This window comes from Terrapene carolina, unplaced genomic scaffold (assembly GCF_002925995.2).
Source record: "Terrapene carolina triunguis isolate 2854851 unplaced genomic scaffold, T_m_triunguis-2.0 Scaffold629, whole genome shotgun sequence".
In the NCBI taxonomy this organism is placed as follows: Eukaryota; Metazoa; Chordata; order Testudines; family Emydidae; genus Terrapene; species Terrapene triunguis.
Window position 1 is genome coordinate 67969 of NW_020664980.1, and position 18687 is coordinate 86655.

The 18687-nt window shown below is 48.6% G+C and overlaps 1 protein-coding gene across 1 annotated transcript in view; it reads left to right on the forward strand.

Moving 5' to 3' along the window:
• ERGIC1 (endoplasmic reticulum-golgi intermediate compartment 1) overlaps positions 1-18687 on the forward strand; it is a 94435-nt gene that overhangs the window by 67157 nt on the left and 8591 nt on the right. The window contains exons 6-9 of the mRNA XM_024199339.3: positions 7773-7877; positions 13355-13415; positions 13905-14005; positions 16755-16877. Of these exons, the coding sequence (XP_024055107.1) occupies positions 7773-7877; positions 13355-13415; positions 13905-14005; positions 16755-16877 (390 nt within the window). The remainder of the gene's footprint in view (positions 1-7772; positions 7878-13354; positions 13416-13904; positions 14006-16754; positions 16878-18687) is intronic.

The following is an 18687-nucleotide window of genomic DNA, read 5'->3' on the forward strand; positions in this document are numbered from 1 at the left end:
AGGTCAGAGCCAGGAGGCTTGCTCTATGTTCTTCTTTCACAAAGTAGGAATAGGGTGATCTGCCCGACACTCTCTCTCTCTCTCTCTCTCTCTCTCTCTCATTTTTGTTTTTATTATTTGGGTAATACATCAGTCTTGGGGGTGGTCTTTGGCAGCAGGGGTCAAACCCAGGAGCTCTGGCTCTAAAAGCATGAACCTCTATTGCCTGAGCTAAAAGATCCCAGTCTGTTAGCAAAAAGGCTGTATGGACTTATGAACCTCTTGGATTCAGTCACTAGAAGCGGACAAGCCATGCTGTGTAAGCATGGGTTAATTTGCATTATGGTAGGGTCTAGAGGCCACAATCGGGGATTTAGGTCTCATTATGTTCGACACTGTACACACACAGAATGAAGGCATGATCTTACAATCGCAGGCTCTGGTCCTGCAAGCAGCTAAGCCTCTCTGAACTCTGTGTATGTGACTAGTCCTGTTGACTTCAGTGGGACAGCTTGTGTGTGTAAAGTTAAGCACATGCTTAACTGTTTGCTCCATAGGAGCCTAACAAGTGTATGATAGCATATGGCTAGACAACCAGTGAGTACAAGTGAATGGGAGGGAGCGCAGAGAGCAGCAGTGAACATTGTACTGTTTTACAATGCATCAGTTGTTGCTAGGTGTTGCCAACCACATCAGCACTCAAGATCCTTTTGTTCTGACACCAGTCCTTTGCCCTGAGCTGCCAAGGAAGATTTACCTGGCCTTTCCAGAGCAGCGGTTGCATTGACTCTGTTGAAAGGCTTCATGGTGCAGTTCTGGTAATCACATTCTGAAGTATCTTTGAATTCCAGAGTGATCCAATCAAAAATGACATGAGAGCGGCTGCTTTACATTGTCATGGCAACTGAAGCCCTTAGGTGAAATCCGTGTATGCAGAAGTTACTGTTCTTCGAGTACTTGCTCATGTCCATTCCATATTAGGTGTGTGTGCTCACTACATGCACTGTTACCGGAAGTTTTTCCCCTTAGCAGTATCCATAGGGGACCGACTCTGGAGACCTCTGGAGTGGCACCCGCATGGCGCGATATAAGGGGTGCGGCCGGCTCTCCCCACCCTCAGTTCCTTCTTGCCGTCAGTGACGGTGCTGGAACTTCTGCTGCTTCAGCTAGCTTTCGCTTAGTTCAGTGCGTCTCACAAATGTTTCTTTGTAAAATAGTTGTATATAGTTTAGTATTTACCCTTAGTATTAGTTCTAGTTAGTTGGTCCCAGATGGGACTCAGCCTAGGGACGGGGCATACCCCGATCCCCAGGCTTTAAACCATGTGATCGTTGTAAGCGGCCTATACCCATCAGCGACCCACGCGTTAGCTGTTTAAAGTGTCTAGGAGAAGGACACATAAGTGATAAGTGTCGCATCTGTAAGTCGTTCAAACCCAGAACGAAAAATGAGAGAGACATCCGTCTCAGGGCATTCCTGATGGAGTCGGCGCTGACCCCGGCACCGGAGCAGAGGTCCAACTCGGCTCCGAGCAACGCAGTGTCGGTACGGAGTGCCCCTCTGGTGCCGTCTACGAGCCGGCACCGATTCCCCTCCCCAGCCCCAGCCAAGAAGCCCAAGAGGTCCACGAGGGGAAGATCTCCCACTTCCCATAAGGGAAAGGAGAGGGCTGGAGGAGAGCCAAGATCCGTGCTGGGTGGCTCAACATCTCTGTGAGGGAGTCGGGCCCCAGCTCATGTCGAGCGGTCAAGCCCCTCCTGTACTATGCCTGCCACACCGGACAGTGACCAGGGCCTCTGTCAACTCAAAGTTCTGTCGATGCCCGAGGCCCTGCAGGCAGCGCAGGAGATTCTGATGCTACCGGTGCCACCCACACCAGCTCTGGTGGTACCCAAACCCAGGGGTAAACCTGCCTTGGGACCGTTCCAAGTGTCCCTGCCTCAGCAGCGCCGCTCCCCATCCTGGGGGACATCCCGCCAGTGCTCGCTCCCATGGAGCCATCATGCCTTGGACTTTGGGAGGCAGGCTCAGAGAAGCCCTCTTCGGTCTCTGGACCCTGGGCACCGACAGCAGGATTTGAGGTGCAGCTTGCAGACGCAGACCTGCGGAGGCACATGCCCCCCGACGTGAGTGTCGAGACCGACCCGTTGGGTCTCCAATGCGTCGGCACCAGTCCTGCGACCGATCAGCGGACTGGGGTCACCTGCTCGACGGCACCCGTCGCTGAGATGCGAATCCCCTCAATCGGGGAGATGCTATTGACGACCAGCCCACACAGACTCCCGGTCCCACTTAGATCCCGGTACAGCCCAAGCAGCGTGAGGCATAGATCAGCGGTCTACTGACACAGATTCACCGAACGCCGAAGATCCCCGGAGTCCCATGGGAGGAACGTCTCCCGACTGCACAGGTCAGCGTCGAGGCACAGCGGCCAGCATTGCGGTGAGGCGGGCCGCTGAGCCAGCCGCTCATGGTCATTCCGCAGCGTCCATTCTGCTTATGACTCCAGTGCTGATCAGGAGTCCCTGGTAGCAGGACAGGCCCCGGCACCAGTGGTACCGTCGGCCTCGTTGGTACCGCAACCGACCCTGTGGCCTCCAGACCAATGGCCGGCAGCATGGTAACCTTGGAATCCATGGGGGTTCACCCAGCCTTCCCAGGCCGTCTGATCAGTGGCGGGGGCCTCAGATAGGCCATCGGCCGCAGCATCCCGCCCTCCTCTGGAGGTGGAGGCCCCACAGGGGAAGACCCCCCCACCCCAGGCCCATGAGGAACTAGGTGAGCAGCCAGTTGGACCACCAGGAGATGCAGATCCCTCGGCGCTGGTTTCGTCCTCATCACCAGACGAAGTGATTACGGGTCCCCCTCACCCAGTTCTGCAAGATAACGCCAATGCTCATCAGGAACTTTTGAAGAGGGTCGCCTCTAACCTGGGGCTCCAGGCAGAGGAACTTGAGGAGCTGTCGGACTCATTGTTCGACGTCCTTTGCTCCACAGCACCCACTTGTGGCTTTACCCCTACACAAGGGGGTATCGAAAATAATTAATACCCTATGGTAAACCCCCTCCTCCCTGCCATCCATCTGAAAAAGGGCTGAGCGCAAATATTTTGTGCCAGCTAAAGGCCATGAGTATCTCTATACTCACCCGGCCCCAAACTCCCTCGTAGTTGAGGCCGTTAACCAGAGGGAGAGGCAGGGTCAACCCAGGACTACGCCCAAGAATAAAGACTCAAAGTGACTGGATCTGTTTGGGCGAAAAATATATTCATCTTCCAGCCTTCAGTTGAGAGTGGCCAACCACCAAGCCTTCCTTGGCTGTTATGACTACAATATGTGGCAGTCTATGGACAAATTCGAGGTCTCGCTGCCCAAAGGGTCCAAGAAGGAATTCTGGGCAACCCTTGAAGAGGGCATGGCTGCAGCAAGAGTGGCCCTCCAAGCAGCCTCAGATGCAGCAGACTCTGCGGCTCGCACCATGGCCTCGGCCATCTCTATGCGAAGGGCATCCTGGCTGCTCCTCTTGGGTCTGTCAAGGGAGGCTCAGCAATTGATGCAGGACCTCCCCTTCGACGGCCAGGCTCTGTTTGCAGAACAGACGGACAGTAAATTGCATGGCCTTAAGGACTCCTGCACTGCCCTGAAAACTCTGGGGCTGTACGTTCCCAGTCTAGCCCGTAAGTGGTTCAAACCACAACAATCTCAAGGCCAAGGGAGTCAAACCCGCCAGGAGCCCCCACATAAGAAGAGTTGAGGCTACGAGCGCCACCCGAGCCACCCACCTCCTCCCTCTGCCCAGTCAGGCTCGACCCGCAATAAGCAGGGGGGCAAGCGAGCATTTTGAGGTGCACTCGAGGGCGACCTACCAGACTTTACCCCGGATCTGTCTGCCCCGCTGTTCTCCAACCGCCTTTCTTTTTTCCTCCCCACATGGACAGCTATAACTTCAGACCTCTGGGTTCTCAATACTGTGGCGGAGGGTTATACCCTACAGTTTACTTCCCCCATCCCCCTCCCCCGTACTCTTCAGGGACCCTTCTCATGAGAGTCTCCTCGCGCAGTAGGTAAAGGGGTTGATACAATTGGGTGCGGTGGAAGAAGTTCCTCTCGAGTACAGGAACAAGGGGTTCTATTCCTGGTACTTCTTAATCCCAAAGACCCAGGGCAGTCTGCGGCCCATCCTGGACCTGAGGGACCGCAACAAGTATCTAAAGAAGCTAAAGTTCCGCATGGTCTTCTTGGCTTCTCCCTGGCTTCTCCCTGGATCCCTGGATCCGAGAGACTGGTATGCCGCCCTCGACTTGAAGGACGCATACATCCACATAGCGATCTTTCAAGGTCACAGAGGCTTCCTCCGGTTTATGGTGGGGCCCCACTACTACCAGTTTATGGTCCTCCCGTTCGGCCTGGCAACAGCACCCAGAGTATTTACCAAGTGCATGTCAGTGGTGGCTGCTTACCTCCGGCATCGGGGTATCCAGAGCTACCCGTGTTTTGACGACTGGCTAGTCAAGGGCAACTCCAGGTCTCAGGTCCACCAGGATGTTGCGGTGCTGCAAGCTACGTGGCACTCCCTGGGCCTACTGGTGAACAACAAAAAGTCTACGTTAGTTCTGATGCAAAGGATAGAGTTAATCAGAGCAGCGCTCGACTTTACCTGCGCCAGAGCATTCCTGCCGCTAGAAAGGTTCCAGACATTGACGGACCTCATCGCAGAGGTCTCCGCATTCCCCCTGACTACGGCCAGGGTTTGTGTGCACCTGCCGGGTCAGATGGCAGCTTGCACATACGTTGTCCGTCATGCCAGGTTCCAGATGTGGCCCCTGCAGCAATGGCTGGCGATGATCTATTCCTAGTCCAGAGATCACCTGGACAAAGTCGTTACCATTCCCCCGACAGTACTTGCCTCACTGCGATCATACGATGGTCCTAGAGGAGGTTCCGTTCGACACCTCCCATCACACCATTGATTTGGTATCAGACGCCTCGGACTTTGGCTGGGGCGCGCACCTGGGCGACCGCCAGACTCGGGGTATGTGGTCCCCGGAGGAGATGACATTACACATAAACGTCAAAGAATTCAGGGTGGTCCGCTTGGCATGCGGAGTTTTCCTACCTCACCTGCCGGGCAAGGTGGTGAGAGTCCTGAAGGACAACACGGCCTCTATATTCTATATCAACAGGCAAGGGAGAGCATGTTCGTTGACTCTCTTCCAAGAGGCACTCCATCTTTGGGACTTCTGCATCAGCCACGAAATCCATCTGGAAGCTTGTCACCTCCCTGATGTCAAGAACACGCTAGTGGATCACCTCAACAGGGCCTTCTCCTCTCACCATGAGTGGTCACTCTACTTGGAGGTAGCTGGCATGATCTTCCAGAGGTGGGGGACTCCCCGAGTGGACCTGTTCGCCATCAGGCTAAACAGGAAATGCCACCAGTTTTGTTCGCGGCAAGGCCTGGGCAAGGACTCCCTCTCCGATGTCTTCCTCCTGTCATGATCAGGGAGCCTGATGTATGCATTCCCTCCGATTCCTCTCATCAGCAGGGTCCTGGCAAAGATCAAGAGAGACAAGGCACAGGTTATCATGATTGCCCCGGCATGGCCTCGCCAGCATAGGTTCGGCACGCTCATGAACCTGGCAGTGGCCCCTCCCTGGCCCCTGCCCAACTGACCAGACCTGCTGTCACAGGACCATGGTCGGCTCCTGCACCCCAACTTCATGTCCCTCCACCTCTCGGTGTGGATGTTGCCTGGCTGAACCCAGAGGAGTGGACCTGCTCGGATGAGGTCCAACAGGTTCTCCTGGGAAGCAGGAAGCCCTCAACCACACTGACTTACCTGGCCAAGTGGACGAGGTTTTCCCGCTGGGCGTCCAAGTGTGGCATCTCTCCCTCACGTTCTTCCATACAGTCTGTCTTGGACTTCCTGCTTCATCTGAGGAACCAAGGCCTGGCACACACTTCCATTAGAGTGCATCTCGCGGCCATCTCTGCTTTTCACCCACCGATCCAGGCCAGACAGTGTTTTCTCATGACATGACAATCAGATTCTTGAGAGGCCTCGAGAGACTCTTCCCACAGGTACGGACTCCTGTCCCACAGTGGGGTCTTAACTTGGTCCTCTCTAGGCTCACCGGCTCGCCCTTTGAGCTGCTGGGTTCTTGCTCCCTTTCCCACCTGTCATGGAAGGCTGCGTTCCTGGTTGGCAAGACGGGTCTCTGAAATTAAAGCCTTGACCTCGGGACCTCCGTACACGGTCTTTTACAAAGATAAGGTTCAATTGCGGCCCTACCCAGTCTTCCTGCTTCCCACCTTCCATATGAACCAGGACATCTTCCTCCCAGTGTTCTTTCCCAAACCGCACAAGACTAGTAAGGAGAGGTGTCTTCACGCGCTGGACATCCGAAGGGCCTTGGCTTTCTTCTTAGAACGCACCAAACCTTTCCAAAAATTGACTCAACTCTTCATTGCTACAGCAATGGAGGGTCACCCGGTGTCCTTGCAGAGGATTTCCAATTGGATCATCTCATGCATAAGGACCTGGCGGGGGTTCTGCCGCCGCCGATTGTCAGAGCCCACTCAATGAGAGCGCAGGCGTCTTCGGCGGCTTTCCTGGCACATATCCCTATCCAGGACATCTGTAGAGCTGCAACATGGTCCTCTGTCCATACGTTCACGGCTCATTATGCCATCACTCAGCAGGCCAGGGACGATACTTGCTTCGGCAGAGCTGTGTTGCAATCTGCATGTCCGTGAACTCCTACCCATCTCCAGGGGTATTGCTTTGGAGTCACCTAATATGGAATGGACATGAGCAAGAACTCGAAGAAAAGACAGTTACCTGTTCCATAACTGGTGTTCTTCGAGATGTGTTGCTCACGTCCATTCCACAACCCGCCCTCCTTCCCCACTGTCAGAGTTTCCGGCAAGAAGGAACTGAGGGTGGGAGGACCTGGCGGCGCCCCTTATACGGCACCATACAGGCGCCACTCCAGAGGGCGTCAGAGCTGGTCCCCTACAAATACTGCTGAGGGAAAAACTTCCGGCACCGGTGCATGTGGCGAGCAAACACACATAATATGGAATGGACATGAGCAACACATCTCGAAGAACACCAGTTATGGAAAAGGTAACTGTCTTTTTCCCTAAATTAACAAAATAAGCCTGTTCTTGAAGGGGCTGGAAGCTGAAAATCTGACCAGTTTGTATGTACATGGAGCCTCTAACTCCTTATATTTAAAAAATAAATAAATCTGCTCCCTTTTATTCTAAATCTTTTTGAACAGAACAGTGCACATGAGCAACACTACAATAAGACTAGTACCCATGACTTTTCCAGGCAGCTAAACAATAATGGGTCCATGTATAAGTGTGAGTGTGGGAGAAAAATGTTAGACGACAATTTTTCACCTCCGACAATCGTGGATCTTCATTTCGATGGGGAAAGGGAAGGTGTGCCTTAGGTCTTGGGAACTGGAAATGTTGGGGTATGATTTTTTTGAAAACATCTAGCAAGCTTATGGAATGTTATATAAGGGCACTTGGGTCTTGTATTTTGGGATGTAAGCTGATCTCCCCTCTATGTGCAGCATTACCTCGCAGGCCAGGTGCATTATGGGCTTTCAAACCTTCTCTGAAACATCAAGTATTGGCTGCTGCTAGAGTAGATGGGTCTGTGATCTTATCCTTGTGGTCCTATTTTATGTTGCGATACCTAGTAATGCCTAGGGAAATAAAATCTAGAGTCATGTGTTTCTTTTTTTTTTTTTTTTTGAATGATTGGCTGACTGCAGGTTCCAGGTAACTTTCATGTGTCAACACACAGTGCCACTGCACAGCCTCAGAATCCTGACATGACGCACATCATCCACAAACTCTCATTTGGGGATAAGTTACAGGTGAGTCCTTCCTCCAGGCCATCTTGCTGTCTTCAGGGGCAGAGGAACCAGTCTTCTTCTTTTTTTACTACATTTTGAAGCATTTTACAGAAGGGCTGAGTGTGGTGGGGAAGGGCAGGGAGGAGCTGTATTCTCATTCACAATAGAGAACTTCAAACTTCTGTGGCGGTGTTTCATCTATAGATCTCACAGTGCTTTTGAAAAGATGGAAAGTAGCCCTATCCTTGCTGTACAGATGGTGATGGGAAATGGAGGCACAAAAAGGTTGTGATGTCACTGGCATCACTAGGAATAGAACCTAGGAATCCTGACTCCAGATTCCCTGCTACAGCACTTGGCAAGTTGCTTTGAATATTCATTTTGCACATGTAGCTTCAGTTAGTGGCTTTGTGCAGACTAGGCATGTACATCAAGGGACTACAATACCACAGGAGTGGTAGTTGAGAGCATATGGTACTGCAACAAATTCTAGCCCCATATCACCCTTCCTTCCGCTATGCTTCTAAGGGAGATCAAAGATTAGAAAGTGAGACATCTAGCAACTTTCCCCCTTCTCCTAGGACAAATTGAGCGGTTGTTCAAAGCTGCCAGCCTACAGCTGGGGAGAAGGTGAATGTGTGCATTTGCCCTATGGCTAGGGTTTCACCTGGTATGCTGTATGTTATTACATCATTCCTGACTTCTTAATGGAGACAACTCTCAGCCCTGCACCTCTGTAACTTGCTTCCAGAAAGCTGAGTTCATAGGGATACAAAGGTGCGTGCACACACCTATTCCATGATTTACCCCCCAACGTGGCTTAAACAGAGCATCTCTGTAATCCTGGTTCCTCAATACAGACATTTCATTACGCTGCTCCCTGTTCCACACATGCCTGCTTACTCCAAAATCTTTGTAATGCTAATGAGTCTGAAGCATTGCTTTGTAGTCTCTATTTCATTCTGCTCCTGCTTCCTTTAGGACATGTCTTGTGTTGGAGCATTGAAATATTAGCATATTGATTAGTTGGTTTCATGTTTGTAAAGCACTTTGAAAAATATGAAAAATACATCGTAACTTTAGTAGACATGGTGGTTCACTATAAGAGGTAAGTGCTAATAGGGACTGCTGCTGACGGCATGGGAAACGTGTCCTATACAGGAATGTTATACGTCTTTGGAGAGTGTTAGCATGAATGTGGTGGGAAGGCTGGGCAATGGGAGGGCTTTGAGCATGGAGTGGATCAGGCAGAAGATGTCTGATTGCAGACGTTGTGTCCCCCAGCATAGAAGTATGTAGCACATCATATAGTCTGCCACTCTCCCAGACGTATCTGGCTATTGGTGTGTGCCATTACAAGTTGATTCAGAAATCTCATGCCCTTAAATAACATATGCTGTTCAGTCACCTCTATCTCTTCATGCATGTGTGCGCACGTGCTGTTGGCACAGTAAGCAAAACCATGAGCTAAAGGGCATGTGACATGGGAGGAGATGTTCGCTACTCTGCTTCTAGCTAGACTGAGCAAGTACTGGTGAGAGCCACTGAGGGTACGTCTAAGCTGCAGCCAGAGTGTGCTTCTCAGAGCAGGCACATAGATGCACTAGTTCTGCTTGAGCTAGTGTGCTAAAAATAGCAGTGTAGCCACGGTAGCATGAACGGCAGCTCAGGCTAGCCAACCATGCACAAGCTCACCTGACCTCCTGGGTATGTACTTGGGTGGCTAGCCTGAGCCACCACCATAGCCACCCTGTTTTTTTAGCATCCTAGCTGAAGCAGAGCTAGTGCGTCTGCACTGTGGGAAGCATACTCCCAGTTACAGCAAAAGACGTATCCAGAGTGATTTCCTGAGGGGGTGTGTGTGGATTATTTTAATGTGGTCTGGATATAGGTGAGCTTTCTTTGTTCAATGTTTATTTTTGGTTTCACCTGCCTCTATCTTAGGGTATCTGCTGATCTAATAATGGGTTGAAGGGCTTGCCTGATTCCTTTGTTCCTTACTGTGTCATGGCCTGAAATGTGGGTTTTTCATAAACTCCAATTGCAAAAACTTCCCAGTTTATCCCTCAAGGGATCTCCCCACCTCCTTTTGCTGACAGACTAGGAGAATATTTATCCCCTCTCTCCAATAGTGAAAAGCCCACTGGAGTCTCAGAGGCTGTGCTACTTTAGGCTTCATTAACCTTTTCTACACTTCATCTCTGTAGTTCCTGCATTTGAAGTGCAGAGCTCAAAATAGGGTGGGGTGTTCTCTCCAGTATACTGGATGACCGCGTGCTCTAGTTCTTAGAGCATGGGACTGGTGTTCAGTAGATCAGTGTCTAGTCACTTACCTGTATCATACAGATGTTTTGTGACCTTGGGTAAATCATTTAACAACTCTGTGCTTCGGTTTCCCTGTCTGCAAAATGGGGATATCTCCTGCCACCAGTGACCAGATTGGAGGGTGGCTGGGAAATGATGGTGGTACTCCTCCAAGCTGTGCCCACAAAATAAGCTCTGTCCACATTAGCCACCAAAATGAGACGCCGCTCACTGACAATATGATTGCGGGATCCTGGGGCTTAGCTTCCTGCCCAATTTGGGATGTGCGTTGCGGGGGTGGAACCTTCCAGGCACCCCCTACTTGTGGCACAAAAATGAGACATCGCTCTCAGTAAACTGTGCAGGGCGGGGATCCTTGCTCTTCTTGTTTACAGAGAAGAATTAAATAATTTAAAGGGTTTTTTTGCATTGTAACTATGCCCTCTTGAACCCTCGCCTCGCAGGACATTATACCTAAAGCTTGTGGGTTTTTGACATTGGAAAAACTTGGGGAATGTTTTCCAGACACTGGACGTTTGCCCCCAAAGTCTGTTTGTGCCTTGACTGTGTGCTGTTGTGCATGGCCTCCTAGGCCTTGTCTGCACTAGGCAAACTTACAAAAAGTATCCCACCAGTTTTAGCACTGTTTCAGCTGAACTGTCATCAAAACAGATGACCACCAGAGTTCAGACAAGGATCTAGCAACCCATTTTTACTAATATTTTAGCTAACCCTTCTGAAAGCAAGTCTAATTGAAATAGTGGTTTAAAGACTGGTCTGGCTGCTGGAACCTTGCCTAAACTACGTTTCCTATTGGTTTTAATAGTGGCTCAAGCTGAATTGGTGGGAAACTTTTTGTAAATTTCCCTAGTGTAGACCAGGCCAAAGTACCAAGTGGATCAGAAGCAGGTGATATGCTACCCACTAAGATCAAGGACATTGGGGAACTTTTATATGTATAATGTGTCAGAACTATTATTGAGTGACAAATCTTGCCCTGGCCTTAACCTGGTAGTTTAAACTTAACTCTGATGTCTTGTGTGTACCTCAGGAAGGGTTGGATGGTTCATGGAGTTATGTAATGCACAGACAATCCTCTGAAATAGATGTTTAGCTGAGCTCATCCCTTCTGAACTAGTTTTGAAGTACCACAGCTGTCTGTAAATATGCTGAGCTAAACCAGCATTCCATATACACATCCATGCTCTTATGCCTGCTAATCACACTTCCAGCTGCCTTGATTTTCCACCTCTTCAAGGTATTATGACATTGAAAACCACCAGGCATTCTGCTGGCATGTTGCAGAGGTGGGGCTTGATTGCACTGGTTCGTCGCTTGTAGTGCAGCCAGCAGCTCATGTAAATCAAGCATGTATGCTTCCTCACTGATATATGCTCCCTCTTTAGATTATGTAGAGATCACTGTTATTAGGGAGACTCTTGTCCTGAGCTGCCCCCAAAGTATCCCCTAATATGAGGACACTTCTGCTTGACCATTAATTCCTTTGTGGAGTCACTTCAATGTGTGGCTCCTTTTGGAGAAGGGAGGTATTCCAAGTTGTCTTCAAAAAGTACCTGATTCTGCCAGGATTAACTATTCAGCTAATAACGTGCTCTACCCTCTGAGCTGAAGCTTCAGGCTTCATTTTCCCTGCCAGGACTTGTACTGGATGTTGATGCTGAAGGAGTGGTTGGAAGAGCTGCTGTGTCATAACAGGTGCCATCTTTCAGATGAGACCTTAATGCCCCTTCTGCCTGTCTCAAAGGGCTTTCCTAGTAGAAGTTTGACTCCTATTGCATGTATCAAGAAGAGCTGGGGTTAGCCCTGTTGCCAAGTCAAATATTCTCCCTCTCTAGATAAACTTATGTCCAAGGATGTGTGAGCTGTAGCACAGAATGCTATCTGCCTGCCTAGTTACTACACTGCTACTATCCAACTCAGAACTGTGTAAGCCTTTTGAGATACCAGCAGTCTGGAAGGCATTATAGAAAACTCATTTGTGCTTCCAGTTATATTTGTCACCTGCATGTAACCTGTTCCGTCAGTTCAATTTGATGAAAAACCAGGAATTTGTCTTGCTAGAATTTTCTTTCCTAGGATATTCCATCTTGCTGTGGAATAGTGATCAAGGAAACATGCCGTAGGACCAGGTGGATATGTCCTATGCAGTCAAGTGCTTACAGCTGTTGGAAGGATGGTGGGCAATGCAAATTGGTGCAGTGACTTGTTAATGCAGTGAAAGTTAGAAGGACACAACTCTTCCTCCGAACAAAACTGCTTATCTGTTGTCTGTCAGTAATTTCCCGGCTCGTGGATATCTCTTCTCCTTCTGTATATCTTAATGTGGCATGTGTTACATTGCAACCCTCTGACTACAGTTGCAGGACTTCTGTATAGCTTTCACCATTCCAGAAATTTCCCAAATCAATCATTCTATTGGTGGATGTTGGTCCTTATTGTTTTCAACTAATTCCATTAGCCTCTACCTTAGAGGAGTGGGGAGTAATGGGGGAATCCAATTGATCTGTGGTGAGGGGTTGGGAATGCCTAACACTTGCGTGCCTGGAACCAACTGCTAAGGAATGGATGGCCTAGCTGGCATGTCTCCTTCCCCTCTTCCAAGATATAGCATGTGGTGTTTGTTCTAGGGATGCGTCTGAGTAGAAAGCAGGCAGCTCCAAGTTCTGCCCTGAATTTGAATCTTTAAAGTGTGACTCCCAGCAGGCTATAGTCTCTACATTGTATTTGCATGTGATAGAATGATGAGCGCTTGCTAGTGCAAGCTTTTATTCTCCAGCTGGGAGATTGATCCTAATTATGGGTTGATGACACCACCCACCAACGCAGACTGGTGTGCAATGATGTCATAGTTTGCCATGGAGATTCACCTCAAAGCTTCAGACTGACTTGTGTTTCCCCACCAGTCACTTCCAATCTGGGAGTGCTCCCTTGGCTGAAGCAATTTAGAGTGGACATTAATGTTAGATCTTTGGAGGTTGATCTTACAACCTCACCAATTGGAGCCAAGCCTTGTGGTAATGGCCACTGAGAATAATTTGTGCCTTTTTCTCATTGGGTTGAGGCTTTGCATTTGGGAAGACTGAGTCAAACTGGAACCTTCAAAGGTGGGGAAGCAAAAGTCAAAAGCACCAAGTATAGAATATAACCATTGTATGTCTCTTCTCGCTCTCCAGGTCCAGAACATTCATGGAGCATTCAATGCCCTGGGGGGAGCCGACAAGCTCAGCTCAAACCGTATGTATTGTCAGTGCTTCCAGGGCTTAGCCAGCCCACTGATAGGGGGCAAAAGCAAAATGAAAACCAGGATATTAATGCAACACTGATTAGGGGGCCAGATAAGCAACCAAAGGGACCCAGGCATCAGTGAATGGGATTTCAATTCCCACCCCTGGCCCTAGGGAAGGCCTAGTCCACAGGGTCCTTTGCTACCTCCCTCTTGCACCCTGGGTTTTGTAGTCGCTGGCATTCTCTGCAGCTCAGCTTGATTATGATCACCTGCTACAAGAGGGATTAGCTGGGTATCACATGGATTGTAGCAAGTATGAACTGGGAGCTTATGGTATTTGCATCTGTATACTGCTCTTCTAACCCCCACCCACTTGCTACTGCTACCACCAAAATCACCCCTATCCTTTACTAATAGCTGTCATGAGCTCCCACCCTCCTTCTGGGGGCATGGGCTTTTTCACTGGCTAATCTATCCTTTCCCTTTCTGACTCATAGCCCTTGCATCTCATGATTATATACTGAAGATAGTCCCCACCGTGTATGAAGACATGAGCGGCAAACAGCGGTACTCATACCAGTATACTGTAGCAAACAAGGTAAGGCTGGAGGTGACTGTTACGTAGGCTTGCCATTGGGGAAGAAAAACCCAATGAGTTCATAGGAAGCTCTTTACTTAAAACTCAATCCATTTTATTGGTATTGCGCTCTGGTATAAAGCATTTGTGTTTGGTAGGCATGCAGTACCCTCTGCTGGAAGAGTGAGGAACTGAATTCCTTTAGAACGAGGACTCTTGCAGTCATCTCTTCTATACTTAGCAGCAGCTACATTATAGTAGCATGAGAATTTTTCTCAGCGCCTGGTGCTAATTATTCTTTCTCTGAAGAATTGTTGCCTTGCAGCTGACTCTCTCCTATGTGAGCTTAACTGACTCAAGTCCCGATATATTGTACCGAAAACCTTCATAGCCTGAAGTAATTCTAGATCCTAATTCTCTTGCTAAAGGGGTTTCAGAGAGATTTATTGCCTGGTACTCTCTTGTTTTTACAGTGTAGAAACCTGGCAGGCCATTCCCATGACTGAATTGGTTGGGGGCTAATTATTTTCCCTTTAAAGAGTCTTAAGACTCTAAAAATTAACAATTATTTTAACACATAGAGCAAATGTAATGAATTGTTTATGGGAGTACTGGCCTTTGCTAGTCGCTCGAAATTGGGCAGGGTTGTTGCTCTTCGTGTCTGTGAATGTCTGTGCAGGACATCTCTTGATTGCATTGGCCCAGTGGAGCATCGAGTGGCTCTTACTTCCCTTCAGACCTTTCACATGTGGATTTATTGTGTCTGCTCTACTTGAGGGTTCTGAGGCTGCCATTCTGCTAAAATATCCACTCATTTATTGTGCTCTCATGAGCTGTGCCAAGACTAGCAATAGTCTCCTGTGCTTTCTGGTTGTGCTGTACAGAGTGTCCTGAGGGTTTGGATAGCTTTCTCTCCCTGGATAGAATGTATTTGTTCTCTTTTAATGTTACAACCACTCTTCTGATAAGACTCTCTTGCAACACAAGTTCTGAAATTAATTGGGAAAACGTACAGCCTGAGCTGCTGATCTTGATACTTCAGTGAGCAGGATTGCAATTGGGGCCCTCAGCCAAGACTGAATCATCAGGACTGTGTTGCTGAGGGCGGAGGGTCAGGAAGGAAAAAATGAGGTCAGTTCTGTCAAAACTGTTCCTTTTCATAACCAGAGTGCAAGCAAATGGAGCTGTGTCTGCATTTTCTGTGCATTTTAAAAAGGTTTCTGATTACTGCCTCTGCTCTAAACTCCCATGCTGATAAGAGGGAAGCAGGAATCGGAAGGAAGTCTTTGGAATAGTCTGGCATAGATGCCCTAGCATGAGGTGGTTCTCTACCATGATGGTGATGTGTGTGGACTGTCTGTCTCCTCTCCCATGTTATCTCCTAGATCTTCTGTTTCCTCTCAACCCAAAGCCACCACTACAGTTCTGGCATCAACCAATTAGTTCTGCTAGGAGCCCTTAAAATATGCTTGTATGGGTCCCCTCCTATTCTGTCCATTGAAGCTCAGTCCACCGACTCTGGAAGAGACTTCAAAAGGGAGGAAAAATCCCAGTGGGGTTGATGGAGCACGATGGTGCTGCTTCAGTTGGTTCCCTCTCCCTTTGAGAGGAGATCATCCTGTTAGTGTTGTACCTGTGGACACGCCTTTGTTAGTCCTTCATCCACCTCTCTAGGGTTGTTGTTGTTGTCCCTACCTCCTGAAGAGTTGGGTCTATCAGTCAAAAGTGGCACACTCGTCACAGGGATAGGGAAGGGGTATCTGTTGAAATAAGGGCTGGAATGTGCAGGGCATGCTCAGGCATTTCTTAAAGGTTTGTTGTATCCCAAAGCCAACTCTCCTCCTCTACTTGTTTGTCTGCTCATATCAGTGGCTGGTATTTATCTTCGTGTCGAGGGCACAGTTAAAATATTATACAGCAAAACAACTAAATATTTTCTTGGTAAGACCTGATAGAACTAAGATGTATTTTCAAAGCAGGTTTTAGAAATCCCTTTCACAGTGCTGATTTCTCCATAACGGTGGATGATCTGGAGAGCTGCCCTTTGGCTGATACTTCACATGTACCTGCTCTATAGGAAGTGGATTAAAGGGTCCTGTCCACAGTGGAGCTAAGAGTCTCTCTGCTGAACAGATTTAAAATGGTGTTTGCAAACTCTGTGCTACATTAGGTCCCCTCCTTGCCTAGAGCAAGTTTCTTAACCTGGTTTAAACACAGCTCTGTCCTATTTGCACTGGGCAGGCAAAAAGTGTTAAAAACTGTTTTTACCCCAGCGTGGATGGGGCCTCAGACACAGGAAATGCTGCTTTGTTCTGAATGCAGGGGGCAGGCCAACAAGCTGGTGTAAGTCAAATTCCCTTTGTATTGCTTAACTTACCAGTGGGTTAGCTGCAGTTTTTAATGTTAATAGTGCTAGAACTCTATCTACAACCACTTGGAAAATCCATGTATCCACTTGGGGCTGATCCAAAACTGTCTTTTTTCATTGACTTAAGTGGGCTTTGGATTAGGGTCATACTGAGTGGCATTTTTTGTTCTGTGCCACATCACCAGGCAGTCAGTATTGTTATTTATAGTCATTCAGAAATGAACAAGTTACTCTTCTTAGTGTAATCGTTATGGGTAATTACTATCTCCTGATAGTAGGTTGCAATTTTCCCTGATAGGAATGAGGAGCAGCCCAGTGGGAAGGGAGTCAGTTCTGAGATCAACTTCTTTGAAATAAAATTGCTCATGCTTTCTGCCTTCCTCTCCCCACTCTCTTTTCCAGGAGTATGTTGCCTACAGTCACACTGGCCGCATTATCCCCGCTATCTGGTTTCGCTATGATCTGAGCCCCATCACAGTGAAATATACAGAGAGGCGGCAACCTTTGTACAGGTTTATCACATCGGTGAGTTACTTTAAGCCTGTGACTCTTCCTTCTTGCCCTCTCCTGCTCTTCCCGTGCCCTCCTCGCCCAATCTGGGAACTGAGTTCCTGCTTCAGAGTACTATGACGTTTCCTGAGAGTAAAGCTGAGCTCCGCCTTTGCCTTAGCCAGCTCACACGTATCGAAATTGGAGGAAAAAGTGGAGCATCCGATAAGAGAGAACTAACCTTTGATGGTTTGATTTAACCGCTTTGGCATAAAAGAAAGACAAATATCCTGCACCAGCGGTACCCATGCTGTTTGCCCATTGGGTTGGGAGGGAAGGGAGGCACACTGGCAATATGCCAGGAACATGGGGGCAAAACCTAACTAATACACAATAAGAGCAGATTGCAGCAGACCTCCTCTCTAATAATGGGACCTAGCATGTACAGACTATAGGACCCATCGTGCTGTGTACCTTGGCTACTCAGAAAAGTGTGTAGCATTACATACCGGGACATATAAGCTCCATGTGTCTATGATAAACTGACTGAAATAACCTGACTTTGGTGGCGCCCAAGACCTGTACTTTGGAACTGGGGTCTGAATATTTGAATTGTAAACATAAATGGTGCTTTATCAGTTGTGCTGTGCTCTGTCCCTAGGAGGTTTGGCTTTTGGAGTTCTCAATAAACATTCAATCAGCTTTAGAGATGGATCAAAACACCCCCAAACTCTGAGGCAGAAGAGTTGAGATCCAGAACTTCATGGTTTGGGCCCTTCTTTAATTAGCATGTCTGCCTGGTCTCAAAGTGTGGTCAATAGGTTAAAACATTAGGGCTTACTAACCTGGTTGCTAATGCTTCTTGCTGTCCTTCTCCCTCCCAAATTATGGTCCCATGTTCTTTTCTTTTTGGGGGAGGTAGGTAGCATGGTTTGAAACCTGGGACCAGTCCATACTTCAGTACTCTGCACTGCTGTTCACTGTCATGTCTATTTGCTTGTTGCTAAGAGGTCATCTCATGGTTAGGAACAGCTGTAGCATCTGTGTTAAATAAAACACTGTGCTTCAAAATTGTGTAAGTAGCTGGTGGGGAGAATGTTCCAGCCATTTCTCTTTCCTCCCGACTACCACCAAATTAGCCTCCCAGGTTTAGGTGGCTCCATTTGGGCTGCTCTGTGTTAATATTTGTTATGTTGAGACCTTCAGGTAACAGTACATCCATGTCCTGTCACTTGAGGGTGACTGATGTAACTTGTGTGTCAGACCTTTTGCATTTACCTACCATGCAGATCTTTGCTATATCAATGGGACCCTCTGGCCAGGATGCAGTTCCAGGTCATGTCCCCTTTATGTTTATCTAGGCTGAGAACTCCAAGCTTTGGTTTGATCCCCTGTGTGCATGTGCTGGCTTCTTAGGTTTCTCGATGCAGGTGTGGGGAAGCTTTGTGAAAGGCTCAGGGAGAGCAGGGTTGCTGGGGATTAAGGTGCCTTGGTCCTCCGCTTTCTTGTCCTATCTCAATGAGACACTCTGATCTGTTGTCATTTCCATCATTCTAGCTCTTCCTAGTAGTATTACCAGCCTGGCCTTCTGCATCATGATTGCCCCGGGGACTGGCTTGTCGTCATTGGCGTGCTGAAGCCACAGCATTCTGATCCAACAGAAGATTATCTGCTTGTGGCAGCTGGAGTTACTGTTGAGTGGGGCAGGCTTCGGAAACCCCTAGGCTCTTGCTATTCAGCAGGTGCTTGGTTAAAAACCACAGAAGGGGGCTATGGAGGGAGCACCTGCCCATTCCGTATTGAGCAGCCTGTTTACTAAACTATGCTCACACAATCATCACAAAAA